General features: G+C 52.8%; 2 protein-coding genes across 7 annotated transcripts in view; one reads left to right on the top strand and one right to left on the bottom strand.

Annotated features, from left to right (window-relative positions):
- The window catches only part of CD99L2 (CD99 molecule like 2), a 125071-nt gene extending 122833 nt beyond the window's left edge, over nt 1–2238 (top strand). For both annotated transcript variants that reach the window (XM_030807491.1, XM_030807490.1), the window contains one exon: nt 1257–2238. In XM_030807491.1, the coding sequence (XP_030663351.1) occupies nt 1257–1321 (65 nt within the window). In that variant the 3' untranslated portion in view covers nt 1322–2238. The remainder of the gene's footprint in view (nt 1–1256) is intronic.
- Nucleotides 2239–5453: 3215 nt separating this feature from the next.
- MTMR1 (myotubularin related protein 1) overlaps nt 5454–15304 on the bottom strand; it is an 83946-nt gene continuing 74095 nt past the window's right edge. For all 5 annotated transcript variants that reach the window (XM_030807486.1, XM_030807488.1, XM_030807487.1 and 2 more), the window contains 2 exons: nt 14949–15125; nt 5454–7827 (listed from right to left, as the gene is read on the bottom strand). In XM_030807486.1, the coding sequence (XP_030663346.1) occupies nt 7663–7827; nt 14949–15125 (342 nt within the window). In that variant the 3' untranslated portion in view covers nt 5454–7662. The remainder of the gene's footprint in view (nt 7828–14948; nt 15126–15304) is intronic.

Raw genomic sequence — 15304 nt, 5'->3', positions numbered from 1 at the left:
TGAGGACTTTGTACTCACTGTCCCTTGCTGGCGCTTTCCTAGTTGGTCCCAGCACTGAGCAGAACTGTGCTAGAGAAGCAGGGAAGCACAGAGGCGTCTGCTTCTAGAATGTCCGGCCAGAGCAAAAGCCTGCCCTGATCAGCCTGCCTCCCAGTTTCATGAGCCCAAAGATGCTGGGGTGACAGCCAGGGCCATCTGCTGCCATGCCCGTGACTTCTGGGCATTGCCGCTGCTCAGCCCCTGCCCTTGATTCGTCTGAGCCAGAGCCCCAGGCACCTCTGCTCCCCATCAGCGAAAACAATTACATCCTGAACAGAGCCATGGGGAAGCTTTTAACCTAGACCTACAACTTTTCCCTTTGCAAACTGCCACAGGCAAGAGGGAACTTGGTTAAAACCCAGACCCTATTGTCAACACCTGTGCCCCTCCCTCCCCCTTCTGTGGTCATCAAGCACTTTCTGGATTCAGGAGCTGTTGGCAATTTGAGGTCGCATAAGTTCAGGCCACAGGCCTACAGTGCCCAACTGCTCGAGGCAGATATGACCTGTGCCCACAGGATGCCATTGAGGACGTCCGGAAAGGCTTGCTGAGGTCGGGGAGCAGGCCGGCTTCCCAGCAGCTGAGGCCTGGTGGCGCAGGCAGGGAGACTAGGACAGCTCAGGCGGGTGTTGCCACTGGAACTACAGTGCAGCAGCTGTGGGGACTGGGCCTGGGAGACCAGGAGGGGCTCAGCCTGTGTGGTGTGTACTGGGAGCCAGGTGCCCTACAGTGCTGCTGAAGACGGGTGGCAGTGCTGCACCAAATGAACTAAAATAGGCCTGGGTTCAGATGTGGAAAAATGGATTCCACTGTCGCATGCACTGCCGTGAGCTTTGCCGCAGTTAGCCACAGGAGGCCACGTGTGTGTGGGCAGGTGCTAGGCTGAGCACTTTATTTAAAATAATCCTTCCAGCGGTGCTGGCAGGAACATGCTCATTTTTTAGGTGAGGAGATGGAGGCTGAGCTGTTTCCAGGGCCTGTCCAGCGTTCTCTTTCTCTCCCCTTGACCCGCCCAAAACTGCTCCCAGGCTAGGATAGTCCTGACTGGGGACAGGGAGTGGGTCCCAGAGGGAAGGTTGCACAGGCAGGGCTAAGCGGTCCCCCACGGGATACAAAGGGAAACCCAGTTCTGTTCCCAGCACGGGCTTGCTGCTGTATTTGCTGCTTCTGTGCAAGACAGAGCAGAATTCCTTCTGACGGGCCTCTTCTTGCCCTAGTGAAATACTCCGCGTTGCACACGCAGTCTGCAGAGCCGCCGCCGCCCGAACCAGCCCGGATCTGAGGGCCCTGTCCAGCTGCAGGCATGCACAGTGGTGCCACCGCTTGTCACCCGGCTCCCCTCCCCCCCCTTCATTTGGACCCCCAGCTGCTGTGCTGCTCTGTGTCATCGGCTCCTTGTTGGTCTGAGTTTTCCCGATGAGCTCTGGGTGTTCGTGAGTTTGGTGTCTCTGCCCTGCCACAGGTGCGCTGAGACTTGGTGCCGAAATTCAAGAGCCAGCTCTGATAGAAAGCCAGCACCAGGCTCGGGAGCTGCTGAGCCACCAGCTCCCAAAGGCAGCCTGCCTGCAGCTTTACTGAGCACAGTATGCGGAGGCCAAGATGATGCTGGGGCCTGATGACATTTATGCTTAGGGGACAAGAGTTTGAACTCGTGGGACTGTGACCCCTGCACACTAGAGTGGCTCATTGTGGCAGGTTTCTGCCAGTAGACAGCCCCTGACAGTGGCCTCAAGGAGCTGTAGGTGGGGGGCTCAGCCTGCACCCACTTCACTTGGAGCCCCTGCAAGGAGCGAACCCGTCAGCACCAAGTAACACCACACACACGCGGCACCCAGCATGATGGTTTCACTTCAGTCTTCCCCATCCCAGGTTTTATGTTGCTGAGCTTCCGGAGAGCCGGTCCAAGCGGAGGCTTTCAGTTATTTAAGTGCAAACATGCATCTCATGATAGTCCTGCCCTGAGAGTTTAGGAATCTTCTGGATAAGTATGAAGCAATTCGTAGGCCTGTTTCCCATCTGATTCCATAGGGGGCTAGGCGTGGCCTTCGGGTTGACATGAGAAAGGTCTTTAGTAATCATTTCCGCATTGGAGGTGAGTTTTATCCTGTGTTGGGGAGAGGTGCTCGCCCTCCACCCTGTATCTATTCCTATTTTGGTAGCAAGAGCGACCGACGTCAAGAACGAGCATCAAAGCCAGAATCGTGCTTGTTGTTTGCTTAAAAATGTCATCGGGGGCGGTGGGGGAGGGGAGGGGAAGGAGACATTTGCTTGGTTTAGTGAAACGCACGTGACTTTGTAGCTCTGTGGTCAGCCTACTTGTCTGTTCTGAGGGAGAGTGCGTGGGGACCCATGCTCACCGTGGCAGACACAGGAACCCCATGACTAGCCCCTCACCTGGCATGGAGCTGCCTGGTTTGGGCTGGAGCAGAGCTGGTTTCCTGGAATGTCCCTTTGGCCTCAAACTGAACATGTGGTTCTGTCCCGCTGAGCTCTGTTGGCAGAGGCTCACGGGACAGAACCACATGCTAGGGTCTAGGGCTCCTGTCTACTGATCATCAGTGTGCCATGTCAGAGAGCACTTCTGAAAGCAGATACGAGTCACCGGACAGGCAGGGTCTTAGAACACTCACGGGCCTCTTTGGTCCGCATGATGGCCCCACGCGTTCCATAGGCTGTCCACTGAGCGGGATTGTCCGCTGAGCGGGATTGTCCACTGAGCGGGATTGTCCACTGAGCGGGATGAGCCAACTCCAGTTTCTTAAGGAATCCACTGGAATCTGCAGCCCCCACATGCATCTGTCTAACGCATGCCTCGTGTTCATTTTGCAAACATGCCTGCGGTGGAGGGTAGGCAGTTGCAGCAGTGTCTCAAGGCTGCCTTGTGAGGCCATTCCCAGTGGGTGCCTGTGAGCTCCTTACCACCCCTTTTCCTGCTCAGCCCTTTAATCCCTGACAGACCTGGACTGTGTGGCTGAAGGGGGGGACCTGCAGCACTGCAGAAATGCCTCTGTGTGGTGCCGTGAAGGAAAGAAACCTTGGCCTGGTCTCGAGAAGCTTCCCATGCTTCAGGAAGTTAGTAAGGGTGGGGTGGCTTGCAGGACTGGCCTGTTTCCAGGGCCTCCCGCACTCATTGGCCAGATTGTGAACTTTGTCAGGCTTGTCCCTCCCTGACAGACACCAAGTACGTCGAGAGCTGATGGCCCCACCCTCTGGCTGGTACTGGGCTGGAGGTGGCTATGGAGGATTGTGGCATGCATGGCCTGTCGACACCTTGACTGCGTGACCTTAGGGGTTGTCCACCTTACCTTTACGATGAGGCCTATCGGATGGCTAAGTCCTTGAAACCCTAGAGCTCTGACGTAGAACATGTACTGTCTGTGAAACCATGTTTGCAGTAGCACTGACTGCAGTTGAGAGAGACCCATTTTGCTCTCCCTTACCCCCCCGGGTGCTTTCTGCACAAAGCCTGGAGCCTGGCACTCAAGCCCACCGGTGGCAGCTCCTAGTGACTGGACATGCCTGGAAGACCCCTCAGCCTTCTGTTTGCAGAACGCCCATTTCAGGAGCTTCTCCTTCCCACAGACATCTTACACTTGCTCGACACTGCCACCTGCAGAAGCCTAGCGGGCTCTAGTCACCACGTGTCTATCTGAAGGTTGCACTGGCTAGCATGGGCCTGTCCCAAGCGAGAGGGGAGACACAGTGGACTGAAAGGACTGGTTGAAAGTGGCCAATCTCTATCAATCAGCTTAATTTGGCAGAGAAAATTTGTAACAACTCTGAGCACATGCTGGGTGAAGTCACACAGCTCAAGGAAATACAAAGATGGGCGTAAGGAGGTGTGCGTGGCTTCTGGGGTGGGACCCAGAGGGGAGGCTCTGGGACGGGGGCTGGGGTTCAGTGCCGGGGCCCTGAGGAAGAAATGGGGACTGATCTCAAAATTCCAGAATTCCCTGTACATCTGTTCATGTACTTGTGTCCAGGTGTGAGTTGTAAACTGTCTAGTGTTTGCATTAAATAAAATGGCACCGAGCAGCTCCTTGTTTTCTGATGGTGTTAAGGCACGCCCTTGGTCAAGTGTTGCCACTTTTCCCTAAAGTAATTTATGATGCAGAGCTGACCCCCTCCCCCTCCCCCCGCCCCCAGCTGAAGGTATTTCTCTAGAAGCTTAGAATTCTTGCAGTTACCCCTCAGTGACTAGCTCAGTGTCAGGACTTCCAAGGGTGACCCCTCACTGTACAAGCAGCTAAGGCCAGGGGGTGTGGAGCGACCAATGTCCTGGGGTTAGAGAGGGCAGAGGCAGGAGCAGAGCGCTGCGGGGCCGCTCCCGGGCTACATGGGTTGCCCAGTCCGGGGCTGCCCAGTTGGGGTCTGGAAGCAGCAGAGTCCCAGGCTCACAAATCCCAAGTCGACTGCTCTGCCGCCTTCAAAGCAGGCTGGTAACCAGTGGAGGTTCCAGTTACGTGCAGTTGTTTTTCAACCAGAAAGCTGAGTGAGAAGGGAGCCCTGCACTTCGTCACTTGCTGCAAGCTCATGGAGAGTGGCCCGTTTGGGATAAAGAAGTGTGTCCTTCTCATCAACTCGCATGCTGGCTTCAAATTGAGAAGACAGTTCAGTTCAGGGCATTTCAGCATGAAAACAAGATGCAGTGGACCCTGGGTTTTAACATGGAGGTCGGTTGTTTTTTCATTTTGTTTTGCCAACCTCGGCTTCTAGTGAAATAGCATCAGGTCCTCTCAAACCCGAGACCACCGTATGCCTGTCTCGTGCAGGAGTTCTGCATGGCTAGCGGGGGCCTGGCGCAGCAGCCCTCCCAGCCTTGCTTGCTGCTCTGGTCTCACTGCTGGGGACAGCTGGCTGGCAAGCAGTCCCCTGGGCATCCTCTGTGCCTAATAAATACCGGGCTCTGGCTCACTCAGTAGTGACATGTGTGGAGAGGGACAGGGACCCCACATCCTTAACAAGAAGACCGACACACAGAGGGCACAGGGGGTGGTGCGATTTCATCCAGGCCTTCGTAGCCCTGAAAAGGTGAACACTCCTTTGGGGCGGGGGGGGGGGGGGGCAGTTGTTTGAGGCCCTAGAGAGCACTGCACTTGCATGCGAAGGACTCATCGCCCTGACTCTCTCTGGTGTCTCCAGACCTTTCCCCAAGTCGTCCACGTTTTCTCAAGGTTAGCGCTGAGGGTGTTTCTGACTTCACAATCAATCAGTATTTCCTGTTTCAGCCAAAATACTCAAGACTCATGATACATTTATGATTTAGTGAATGAATTAAATCACATAAAGGTACTTTACATATATTAACTGTGCTTGACACACAGTAAACATTCAATCCATGTTATTTTATTACCGATTTTCCTCAAAGGAAAAAATCTACTGAGATAGATACTTACTTAAAAAAGACCAGGGAGCAAACATATGATCATTTTAATTACAGATTGAAATACAGTGCAACAGATGAGACAAATACAATACTGTACCAGTTTTTAAAAACCTGAACTGTAAAGGTTTCGCATTCTAGTACACTTAAAACAAAAATTGCTTAGATAACAAAACTATACTTCAAGTTGTTTTACAAACAGTTCTGCGCTAGGAACATACAAAGGAAAATGACCCGTTGTGCTTCTTTAAAAGCGAATGAGAGTCTTTAGGGTCCTGCTGACAGAGCCCCCCCAGCCTCCGCCAGGTGAGGTGCACAGGGCCCACTCCAGGCACCAGCTCCCCCCAACTTGGCTTCTCTGGTTTGTCGAAGGCATCATCCAGTCCACACTATGTTTAATAGTCCTAGTCAGCCAGGGGATTACGTATTTCTGGGAAGAAAATGGCAAATGTCCCCATTAAAAAAAAATCAGTATATCAACAATCCAGTATATCCATTCATAAATAAGCTTTCAGATATGTTAGGAACATAAAAGCTAATGTCGAATATGATTTAGCAACAAATCCCACATGTGATAAAAATGGAGAATTGATTTTTAGGTTATCAAATTACCTTGAATAAATCCGTCTGGTATCTTATAGAAGGATAATTTTCCGTAAGAATCAGGAGGTTCCCAGTTAAAAAAATCCATTCTCTATGAAAAAACCCTGGACATGTTTTCAAAAATAAGGTCAATTTGTAGGACTTTGCCTGGAATCCAGTAATTTGAAACCAACCAGCTAACATTGCTACGCAGTCACACTGGGGCTTGACCTTAGGAGCCGCTGCAGCTGCCTCTGCCTCTAAAGGCTGAATTCCTGCAGCCCGTGGCGGGGTGGGGGGCAGTTGCAGCAACGGGCACGGCACATGGGAGGGGCATGACCTGCTGGGGCAGGACCCAGGTGTGCAATAGTCATCTGTGGCATGTCACACAGAGGAGCTCAGAGCTATGGCGCTCAAGTGGATTGAACCAATTGGTGGTAAATTAATTCCTGCGAGAACCGATGGAGTCACAGAGCTCAAAGTCAGTAAGTAAAGGTTCAGGAGCGGGAAGAGAGGGCTGACCAGCTGCGGTCGGCTCTGGGAAGGGAAACCCAAGGGAAGTGCGTGCTGTGCTTTGCCAAACCAAAGCCACAGCACAGTGGCTGCTTTCAAATATTAACAGGCAGCCATGTGAGTGAGCTGAGTTGAAGGAATTGTGATAAAACGAGCAATGATTTCATACAGGCAAATAACAGAAGAACAGACTTGCTTGGATCCCAGCAGCTGGCTGCGGTAAAGTGGGGGTGGGAAACATGGCCAGACAGCCCAGGAGCGAGTGACAGGCAGTGCTCCTTGAAGGAGCCAGAGGCCAGCACCTGTGCACAGCTGCCAGAGGCCTTGGTTTACCCTCAGCAGGGCTGGAAGACTGAGCATGGCCGCTTGGTGCCGTCCCCATGAATGGGCTGAGCTGCCCCAAGAGGCGAGTACCAGAGTGAGGTGAGGACAGAACACGTTGCCCTTGAAATGACCATGTTCAAATCCCATTTCAAATGCACCACAGAAAAATGAGCATGAGGTTTGTTGGAAAAGAATTTCTCCCACAGTACAGTTGAGCTGATCCCTCCTCAGGTGACTATTCTAAACGTAAAAAAGGACATAGGAAAATAAAGGCCTGTTTCTCTTCTCTAAAAATACCTTATATGTACACAACAGTAATTGTTACAGGAGGACCCCGTGCATGAAGAAAACTGTGGAACAGAGGGCAGTGGCCTGTCTTCTCCCCAAGTACTTCATTCAAAACAGTTTTCAAGTTGTGGCCAAGAGCTGAGGGAAGCCACGGGGCTGGCAATGCATCTCGAAGGGAATGGTGTTTGTTGTTACTGAAGGATTTAACTTGGAAAGAAATGGCGTACAGCTTTCTTGAACCTCAGTACTGCATTCCGTTCACTTAGCTTCTCCCAAGCTGCCTGGATGCTGGAAGCTGCTTCACAGGGTGGATGTGACAGACGGCTCCCCTGTGAAACCGCTGACAGGAGGGTAACGGGCTGTTCACAAAACGAAAAGCACTTGCCAACAGTGGGAGCTGTCACCTAGCCACACAAATGGTCCCTGGGCCTAATCCTAAAAGACAAGATCACAAGCTACAGCCATAACAGTGATCGCCAGGTCCCTTTCCTGAGCCACCGGGAGACAGTGGAGCAGCAGGCTGGCCTCGCCCATCAGACCGAGGTGTGGACGGAGGCGGCGGAGTGGGAGGGCGAGGAGCCCCGCTCAGATGAGGATGAGACGGCGCGCGTGGCCACCTCCCGCTGTAGGCCCTCCACACGCTTCTGCAGCTCCGCCCTGACGGCCAGCAGCTCCTTGAGATTCTGGTGAATGGGCATCTGGAGGGAGCAGAGACAAAGCTGCATTATCAGGCCATCCTCCTACCCCAGCGTTTCCACATGGAGATGCCGTTGGCTTCAGGAGCTTTTCACCATCCAGACTCCTGGAGTGGCCAAAGTCTCCTGAGGTATTGACCGATCTCGCATCAGGTGGACAATGGGACCCCATCCCATGAGCTTTGGCTGCCACTGAGGCTGCCCTGCAGCTCCGGGGGCTGAGCCGCTGAGCCGGGATGAAAAGACACCATGGGGAGGCTCCCTCAGTTTCTCAGAAGACAAGCAGGCGCGGGGACACTGCGCAGCATGGATCAACCGAGGGCGCCGCGTGCAGACTCGGCACGAGCAGTGTCCTAAAGACTGTGCGTCAGAAATGTTTCCACGCAGACCCCTTTCCAGCATCTCCATTATCTCTGTATTTTTGCATTTTTATAAATAGCTCTGCTGACTGAAAATCCTGTTAAATCAGCACTTTTTACAACTTGAAGCTGTGTTTTCATCAACCAGAGCAGGATCTGCCAGAAGCCCCCTGGAGCGGGCAGTGCCGGCAGGGACGGGGGCGGGGGGGGGGGGCTCCCCAAGGGACCAACCCCTCCCTCCTTGCTCAGCATCACCGCAACGCCTCACCTTAATTGGCTTATCTCTTTTAAACCCATCAACTGTGGGGCGGGGGTGAATATAAACAAGAAAGGTTTTCCTGGGGCATATGGGACATCCAGTCCTGCTATTTTATAGTCATAGCACCCAACCCACTCGCCTAACAAGCTGTCCCCAGCAGCTACTAGGACGCCAGACATCCAAGACCCAGCTTTTCTCGCCTGGAGCTCTTTGGCTGGGGGCAAGGCTGACCAGAGTGAGAGGTCACCGACTGGGGCTGAGGGAGAAACAGGGTGGGGTCTGGGGAGCTCCCTAGCCTTCCCTTGTCTCTGATCCCGGGTGTAAACAGCAGCCACAGGGCTGGCTCCTAAGCCTCAGCCAGACCATGTGACTGGCCACTTAACACCTTCCAGGGGCTTCTTCCCCCTGCCCTGAGAGGGGCCTCGAGGCCCTCTGCAGTCTGGCCCCAGCCTGGCCCTCTGGCTCACCTTTCACCAGGTCCTGCCCCCACTCCCTCAAAGACTGAGCTGTTCCACCGTGTGTGCCAATGGTGATGAGCCCTCCTGGAGGGAGGGGGGAGACGGAAGGAGGATGACAGCAAGACCGCAAGAGGGCAGCCAGGTCCCTCTGATAACAAGGTGCTCGGTAACCAGCACCCAGGGGGCTGAGAAGAAATGACCCCCTTGGGCAGGCCACAGGAAGAAGAGAGGACAGGAGTGGAGTGTGATGGCAAAGGCAGATCCCAGAGGCCTCTGGGAGGTGGCACCAGCTCCTCTCTTACCCTTAGGACCCATCTGGTTTACGTTTTCCTGTCTGTAGGATCATTTAATTCTGATCAGACAAGGGACGCCTTGCAATCAAGTTCCCAATATCCATCTACAGGCATGTGGCCTCAGCAAGAAGCAAGACACGCAGGGCAATGCACCACTGACACCCACCCAGGGCAATGCACCACTGACACCCACCCAGGGCAATACACCACTGACACCCACCCAGGGCAATGCACCACTGACACCCACCCAGGGCAATGCACCACTGACACCCACCCAGGGCAATGCACCACTGACACCCACCCAGGGCAATGCACCACTGACACCCACCCAGGGTAATGCACCACTGACACCCACCCAGGGCAATGCACCACTGACACCCACCCAGGGCAATGCACCACTGACACCCACCCAGGGCATACCACTGACACCCACCCACTGACACCCACCCAGGGCAATGCACCACTGACACCCACCCAGGGCAATACACCACTGACACCCACCCAGGGTAATGCACCACTGACACCCACCCAGGGTAATGCACCACTGACACCCACCCAGGGCAATGCACCACTGACACCCACCCAGGGCAGACACCCAGCACTGCTCAAATGCACCACTGTCATTTCTTCACCAGCTGTTTGCATCTTTTCTCACATATTTTTTTTTCTTTCTTTTTTTTTTTTGAGGCGGAATGCAGTCTCACTCTCTCTCCCAGGCTGGAGTGCAGTGGCACGATCTCAGCTCACTGCAACCTCCGCCTCCCGAATTCAAGCGATTCTCCTGCCTCAGCCTCCTGAGCAGCTGGAATTACAGGCGCCTGCCACCACTGTGTCTGGCTAATTTTTGTATTTTTAATAGAGATGGGGTTTCACTATGTTGGACAGGCTAGTCTCAAACTCCTGATCTCAAGTGATCTGCCCGCCTCGGCCTCCCAAACTGCTGGGATTACAGGCGTGAGCCACCGCGCCCGGCCTACTCACATATTTTCATTTGCAACAAATCAAGGGCATGCCTGAAGGAATAGAAAACTCGGAGGCTTAAACAGAGGATTGTGTTAGAGAAAATTCCCATCTAAGGGCCAGTCACGTTTGCCGCATGGGTGCTAGCATCACAAGACATAAGGCAAGACAGTCCCAAAGGAAATAGGACGCCCCTGGGCCTTCCACACCCAGCCATCCTCTGATGGATGCCCAAAGAACCCCTTTCTCGGCAGCAATCGAGCCATTGCCTTCTCAGAGAAAAGAGGCCCAACAGGCTTGCATCTCCCCTGTCGTTCACCCCCCTGTGCTCCCTCCCCTTCCCTCTCTTCCTCCTCCTCTCTGCCGCACCGGGCTCCTCAGGCCCTGTCACTGGACACCCACACCAGCTGCTGATCTCTGCCTGTCTTCAATGCACTCCCCCACCCCCATTCCCACACCTAGGAGGTGTCCGACACATGCCTATTGCATACAGGATAACAAGCTGTGGCCCATGTACTCTTTTTTGGTTCTCTCTTCTGTGTAGCACAGTGGAGGGAGAATGCAAAAAGCAGGACCACCCACCTACTACCCTCCGAGCACAGTGCACTTGGAATGGATTCACTTCGTGCTCAGCAACCCCCTGTGAGGTCCCCGTGAGGCTCAGGACCCTGCCGCAGATCAGGCGGTGAGTCACTGCCAGAGACGGGATCTGGCCCTGTCGGAGGCATCCTTCCACAACTACACGCACTGGGCAGCATGATTTCAACCAAGTCACTGCTTCTCTGACCCTTCCCTCATTCTCTACATCGTGGAATTGCTGGGAGCGTTAACTGGGGTCATGTGTGTACAGAACCCACTGGCACACAAGAGGACTGCAGGTTACAGGCACTGTCGCTGTGGTTTCCATCATCATCATGATGTTGCAGGTGACTTCGCTTACATGTGTGAGAATCTGACCACATCTGGGAACAGATCTGTCACGCAGTTTCTAGGTTTTAGGAAAGATCCGTTCCCTGCCTCACGTGGCAGGCAAGAATCTGAGCCTGGGTGCGCCCCTGTGTGACACCACTCTAACTCTCTCTGTTGCTCAGCATTTCTTCACCTCTGCAACCTGCTGCACAAGGCGGAGCATGGCGGGGGTACGGGGGTCTCCTGAAGTAATCGAGAGGCTCTGTTTAGCCAAAGGCACTTCAGATCAGGCATAGTTCTGTTGGATTTTCTGCTAATGTTAATGACATTCCACCAACCACCTGGTCCTTTGAGTCACCAAGAATATGACCTGGTAACCCTCTGTGATTTAAATAACATAGTGACTTCTGACACTCTGTAGCCCATCTTCCCTGTTGCCAAAACAGATGAAATAGAGGCCACCCAGGACAGAATAACTCAGCAAGATGCCTAAGTAGAAATACACATCAGTGGAGAGGAAGGTGCTGGAAGGGGGATGTAGGCTTTGGTTCCCAAGTTGACCACTGACTGGAAAGAAGTGCTTGATGGGCCCCTGTGTTTAGCATCTCAAATAATGCACCTGAAGTCAGAAAGGAGGGCAGTGCTGGACCTGGACTCCAGTGACAGGGCAGCAGGTCACCCTGCACATAGACTTCTTGGGCTGAAAGCCAGGAAAGAAGATGCTAATGGGACCAGCAACCTCTCACGCTCACTCATAGTTCCTGAGCACATGGGCCATTTCAAAGACAGCTCGCCTTCCAACTCAATTCTCATTTGGGGAAGGATTCAATCTAGTGACAAATAGTTATTAGATTAATAACTTAAAGATCAATTAATAACAAGCAGGGACTAGTCTTGCAGAGCACAAAGTCTAAAGGGAGAGGTAAATGTAATTTTTTTTCTTTTTTTTTGAGACAGAGTCTCACTCTGTCGCCCAGGCTGGAGTGCAGTGGCACAATCTCATCTCAGCTCACTGCAACCTCCGCCTCCCAGGTTCAAGTGATTCTCCTGCCTTAGCCTCCTGAGTAGCTGGGATTATAGGCGTGTGCCACCATACCTGGCTAATTTTTGTATTTTTAGTAGAGACGGGGTTTCGCCATGTTGGTCAGGCTGGTCTCAAACTTCTGACCTCGTGATCTGCCCACCTCGGCCTCCCAAAGTGCTAGGATTACAGGCATAAGTTACTGTGCCTGGCCAGAAATGTAAATTTTTTTAAAAGGAGGAAGAAGGAAGCTAAGTTGATGCCAGGAGCTCAGATGGTGGCCAAGTGGCAGAGGGCGTGGGGAGCTGGAGCCATCGGGCAGCCACAGAAGGTGATGTCTGGACTGTTAGGCAGGAGCAAAAGGCCGCTCCGGAGGAAGGTGGAGCGTGGACACAAGGCAGACTGAGGCAGGGAGAGTAGGTAGAAAGCTGTCCCAATATTCCAGAGGACTGGGTGTGGAGGGGAGACCTGAGGGAGAGGCCAGTGGGGACAGGACAGGTTTAGGGTGGGCAGGTGTGAGTCCTCTGTAGGCTGAGGGGCAAGAGCCACCAGAGGTAGAAGGAATAAATGCAGGTTCAAGGGGCTGGAGAGAGCAGATGTGCAGGAGGAACTGGCCTGCAGCAGAGGGGCACACCTCTTCATTCACTCATGCGTTCACTCAGTCACATCTGTCGAGTCTCTGTTAGTTGCCAAACACCATGCTAGATCCTGAGGGCCCTGTGGTTTCAAAGCCTGTGGTCTGTAGGGGCAGCAGGCAGGCAAACAGGCCGGTGCAGTATCGAGTGCCTTGGGGAATTCTACAGACCGATTATTAGCAGCACCTCCACTCTCTTTCTCAAAGTACGCTAGTTTGGGCAATAAACATGGGGCCACCAGAGCACTAGGTGAACAGGGAAGAGGGCGCTCAACAGGAAAGGCTCCCGGGCAGCACAAGTCCCAGCAGCTCCCTGGCTAGTGGGAGAGGGACAGAGATGCAAGTCTCTCCTATCCAAGGAAGACTCTGGGAAGAGCTGAAAGAGGTGATCAAACACTCGCTGTTTTCATACATGTGAAGACACAAAGGGCAGCTCATTCACATGGGGGATCTGCTTCAAGCAGGGGCAGGGCGTGTACAGGGGAGATGTGGCTAAGGGCCCCCTGGGATGCAGGAGCACCCCCGCAGCCAGGACCCCTTCCTACCTCCCCAGGCCCAGCGCACAAGTCCTAGGCTGAGTGGGCAGCCATCAGGGTTCTGGAAAACACTCCTGAGGTCGTAAGGGTGGCAGGGCCAACTCAGAGGGTCCAGAGGAGAAAAGCATTTGCAGCGGAAGCTTTGTGGAACAAAACAGAAAGCCATCTAGGAAAGAAGAGGCAAGTGATGACCAGCCTGGTCTGTGGTAGAGGGCAAAGGATCCAGTGAGGAGTGGCCAAGCAGCGGCCTGGGGCAGCGGGGCGCACCCAGCAGATGGAGCATGGAGCTGAGGCCACCTGCTAAGTGAGGGAGCTTTCCAGCTGGCAGGCCGGGGTATTACAGTGACGTATCCTTGAGGTTCCAGGGCCAGGCAGCTGAAAAGGAACATGAGCAGTTCAGACTGCCCCATGGCTAGTGGAGCGTGGAGACGATATAGAGATCACGAAGACCCTGTGTGAGAGAGATGCGGGAGCAGGAGGATGGAGAGGAAAGGCAGATTTCTGTATCGTTGGCTGACAGAGCAATGCTGTTAAACAATGCCCTGGGTACACACTCCTGATGGACTGCAGTTAAACTCTGAGAGTATTCAACTCAAAAGAAAAATCTCAGGCCTGGCGCAGTGGTGCACGCCCATAATCCCAGCACTTTGGGAGGCCGAGGCGGGCGGATCACTTGAGGTCAGGAGTTTGAGACCAGCCGGGCCAAAATGGTGAGACCCTGTCTCTACTAAAAATACAAAAATTAGCCAGGCATGGTGCCGTACACCTGTAATCCCAGCTATTTGGGAGGCCAGAGCAGGAGAATCACTTGAGCCTGGGAGGCAGGGGTTGCAGTGAGCCAAGCTCATGCCACTGCACTCTAGCCTGGGTGACAAGCAAGACTCCGTCTCAAAAAATAAATAAAGAAAAAAGAAAAAAAGTCTCAGCAGACAGTTATCTGTCCGTGGAGGTACAGGCTGCCTCTACCTGTCTTCTTCACCACCCAGAACCAACCATGCCCTGGCCACCCATGTGGAGACTGGGGGTGCGGGGCAGGACTGAATCCAAACCACGACACAGTGGAGGATGTGGGGAGCCCTTCAGGAACCCGCAGCCAGAGCTCAGCCACTGAACACAAAGAAAGGACACAGGCTTGGTGGACTGGCCCCTGTAGTGCACCATTCTCTAATTTTGTTCAATCTCAGAAAATATTACAGTGAAAAATTGTGGTGGGGAGGGGCAAACTCTCCCCCTTCTTCAAAGGGGCACCTGTTCTGTGATTCAAGCACCTGCCCTCCTACTGCTGGACTAACAGGGGCTATACACTGTAACTCTGATGCATTTTCCACACGCCTTTCTACCACCTGTACGTGGAAACAGGGAAAAGGGCTGCCACTCCAACCCCCATATCTGCAGGTAAAGTAGTTTATAAGATGAAGGGCCAAGCACTGGAGCACATAGCATTTTATGTACCTCATCAGTATGAGACAGAAGTGCTAAGACTTTTTAACTTTAACCCAGCAAACATCATCAGAGTTGGTGTATCGGTAGAACCTCCTGGAACAAGAATGCAAAGGATTGAACCCTGACAGGGGAGGGCAGAAGACGGTCAGTATGGTATGTTAATATCTACCATTAACACATTTTCATACCACCATCTTTACTTGGAAAAAAAAGCAAACTCTCTCATTCATGAAAAGAAAAACAAAAAGATACCTGAGGTCTCATCCGTGGATTCCATCGTACATAATAGTTTACCCACAATTCCAAATGACTCAGACTAGCAACAGGATATAACACGTGGTTTTCATAATTCACAAAGAAGGGATTAGAAAACTCGTCTAGCTGGCTATTGATATACGACCATAAAGATATCGTCTTTGTATATACATCCTGAAAAACAAAAAAGGACATTGGAAATAAACTTTTCTTCATATCATCAAGAATTAGTATTACACCGAGAAAAGGACTTGAATAATGAAGTGAATTCAAATGCTGAAAAATTCATGAACATTTACTAGGTCCCAGCCCCACCTTCTTCCCACTCATGGCCTCATGGCGGGATGAAATGA

Source organism: Nomascus leucogenys, chromosome X, assembly GCF_006542625.1.
Source record: "Nomascus leucogenys isolate Asia chromosome X, Asia_NLE_v1, whole genome shotgun sequence".
NCBI lineage: Eukaryota > Metazoa > Chordata > Mammalia > Primates > Hylobatidae > Nomascus > Nomascus leucogenys.
The sequence above is the reverse complement of the archived record's forward strand: the minus strand, read 5'-3'. Positions and strand labels throughout refer to the sequence as shown.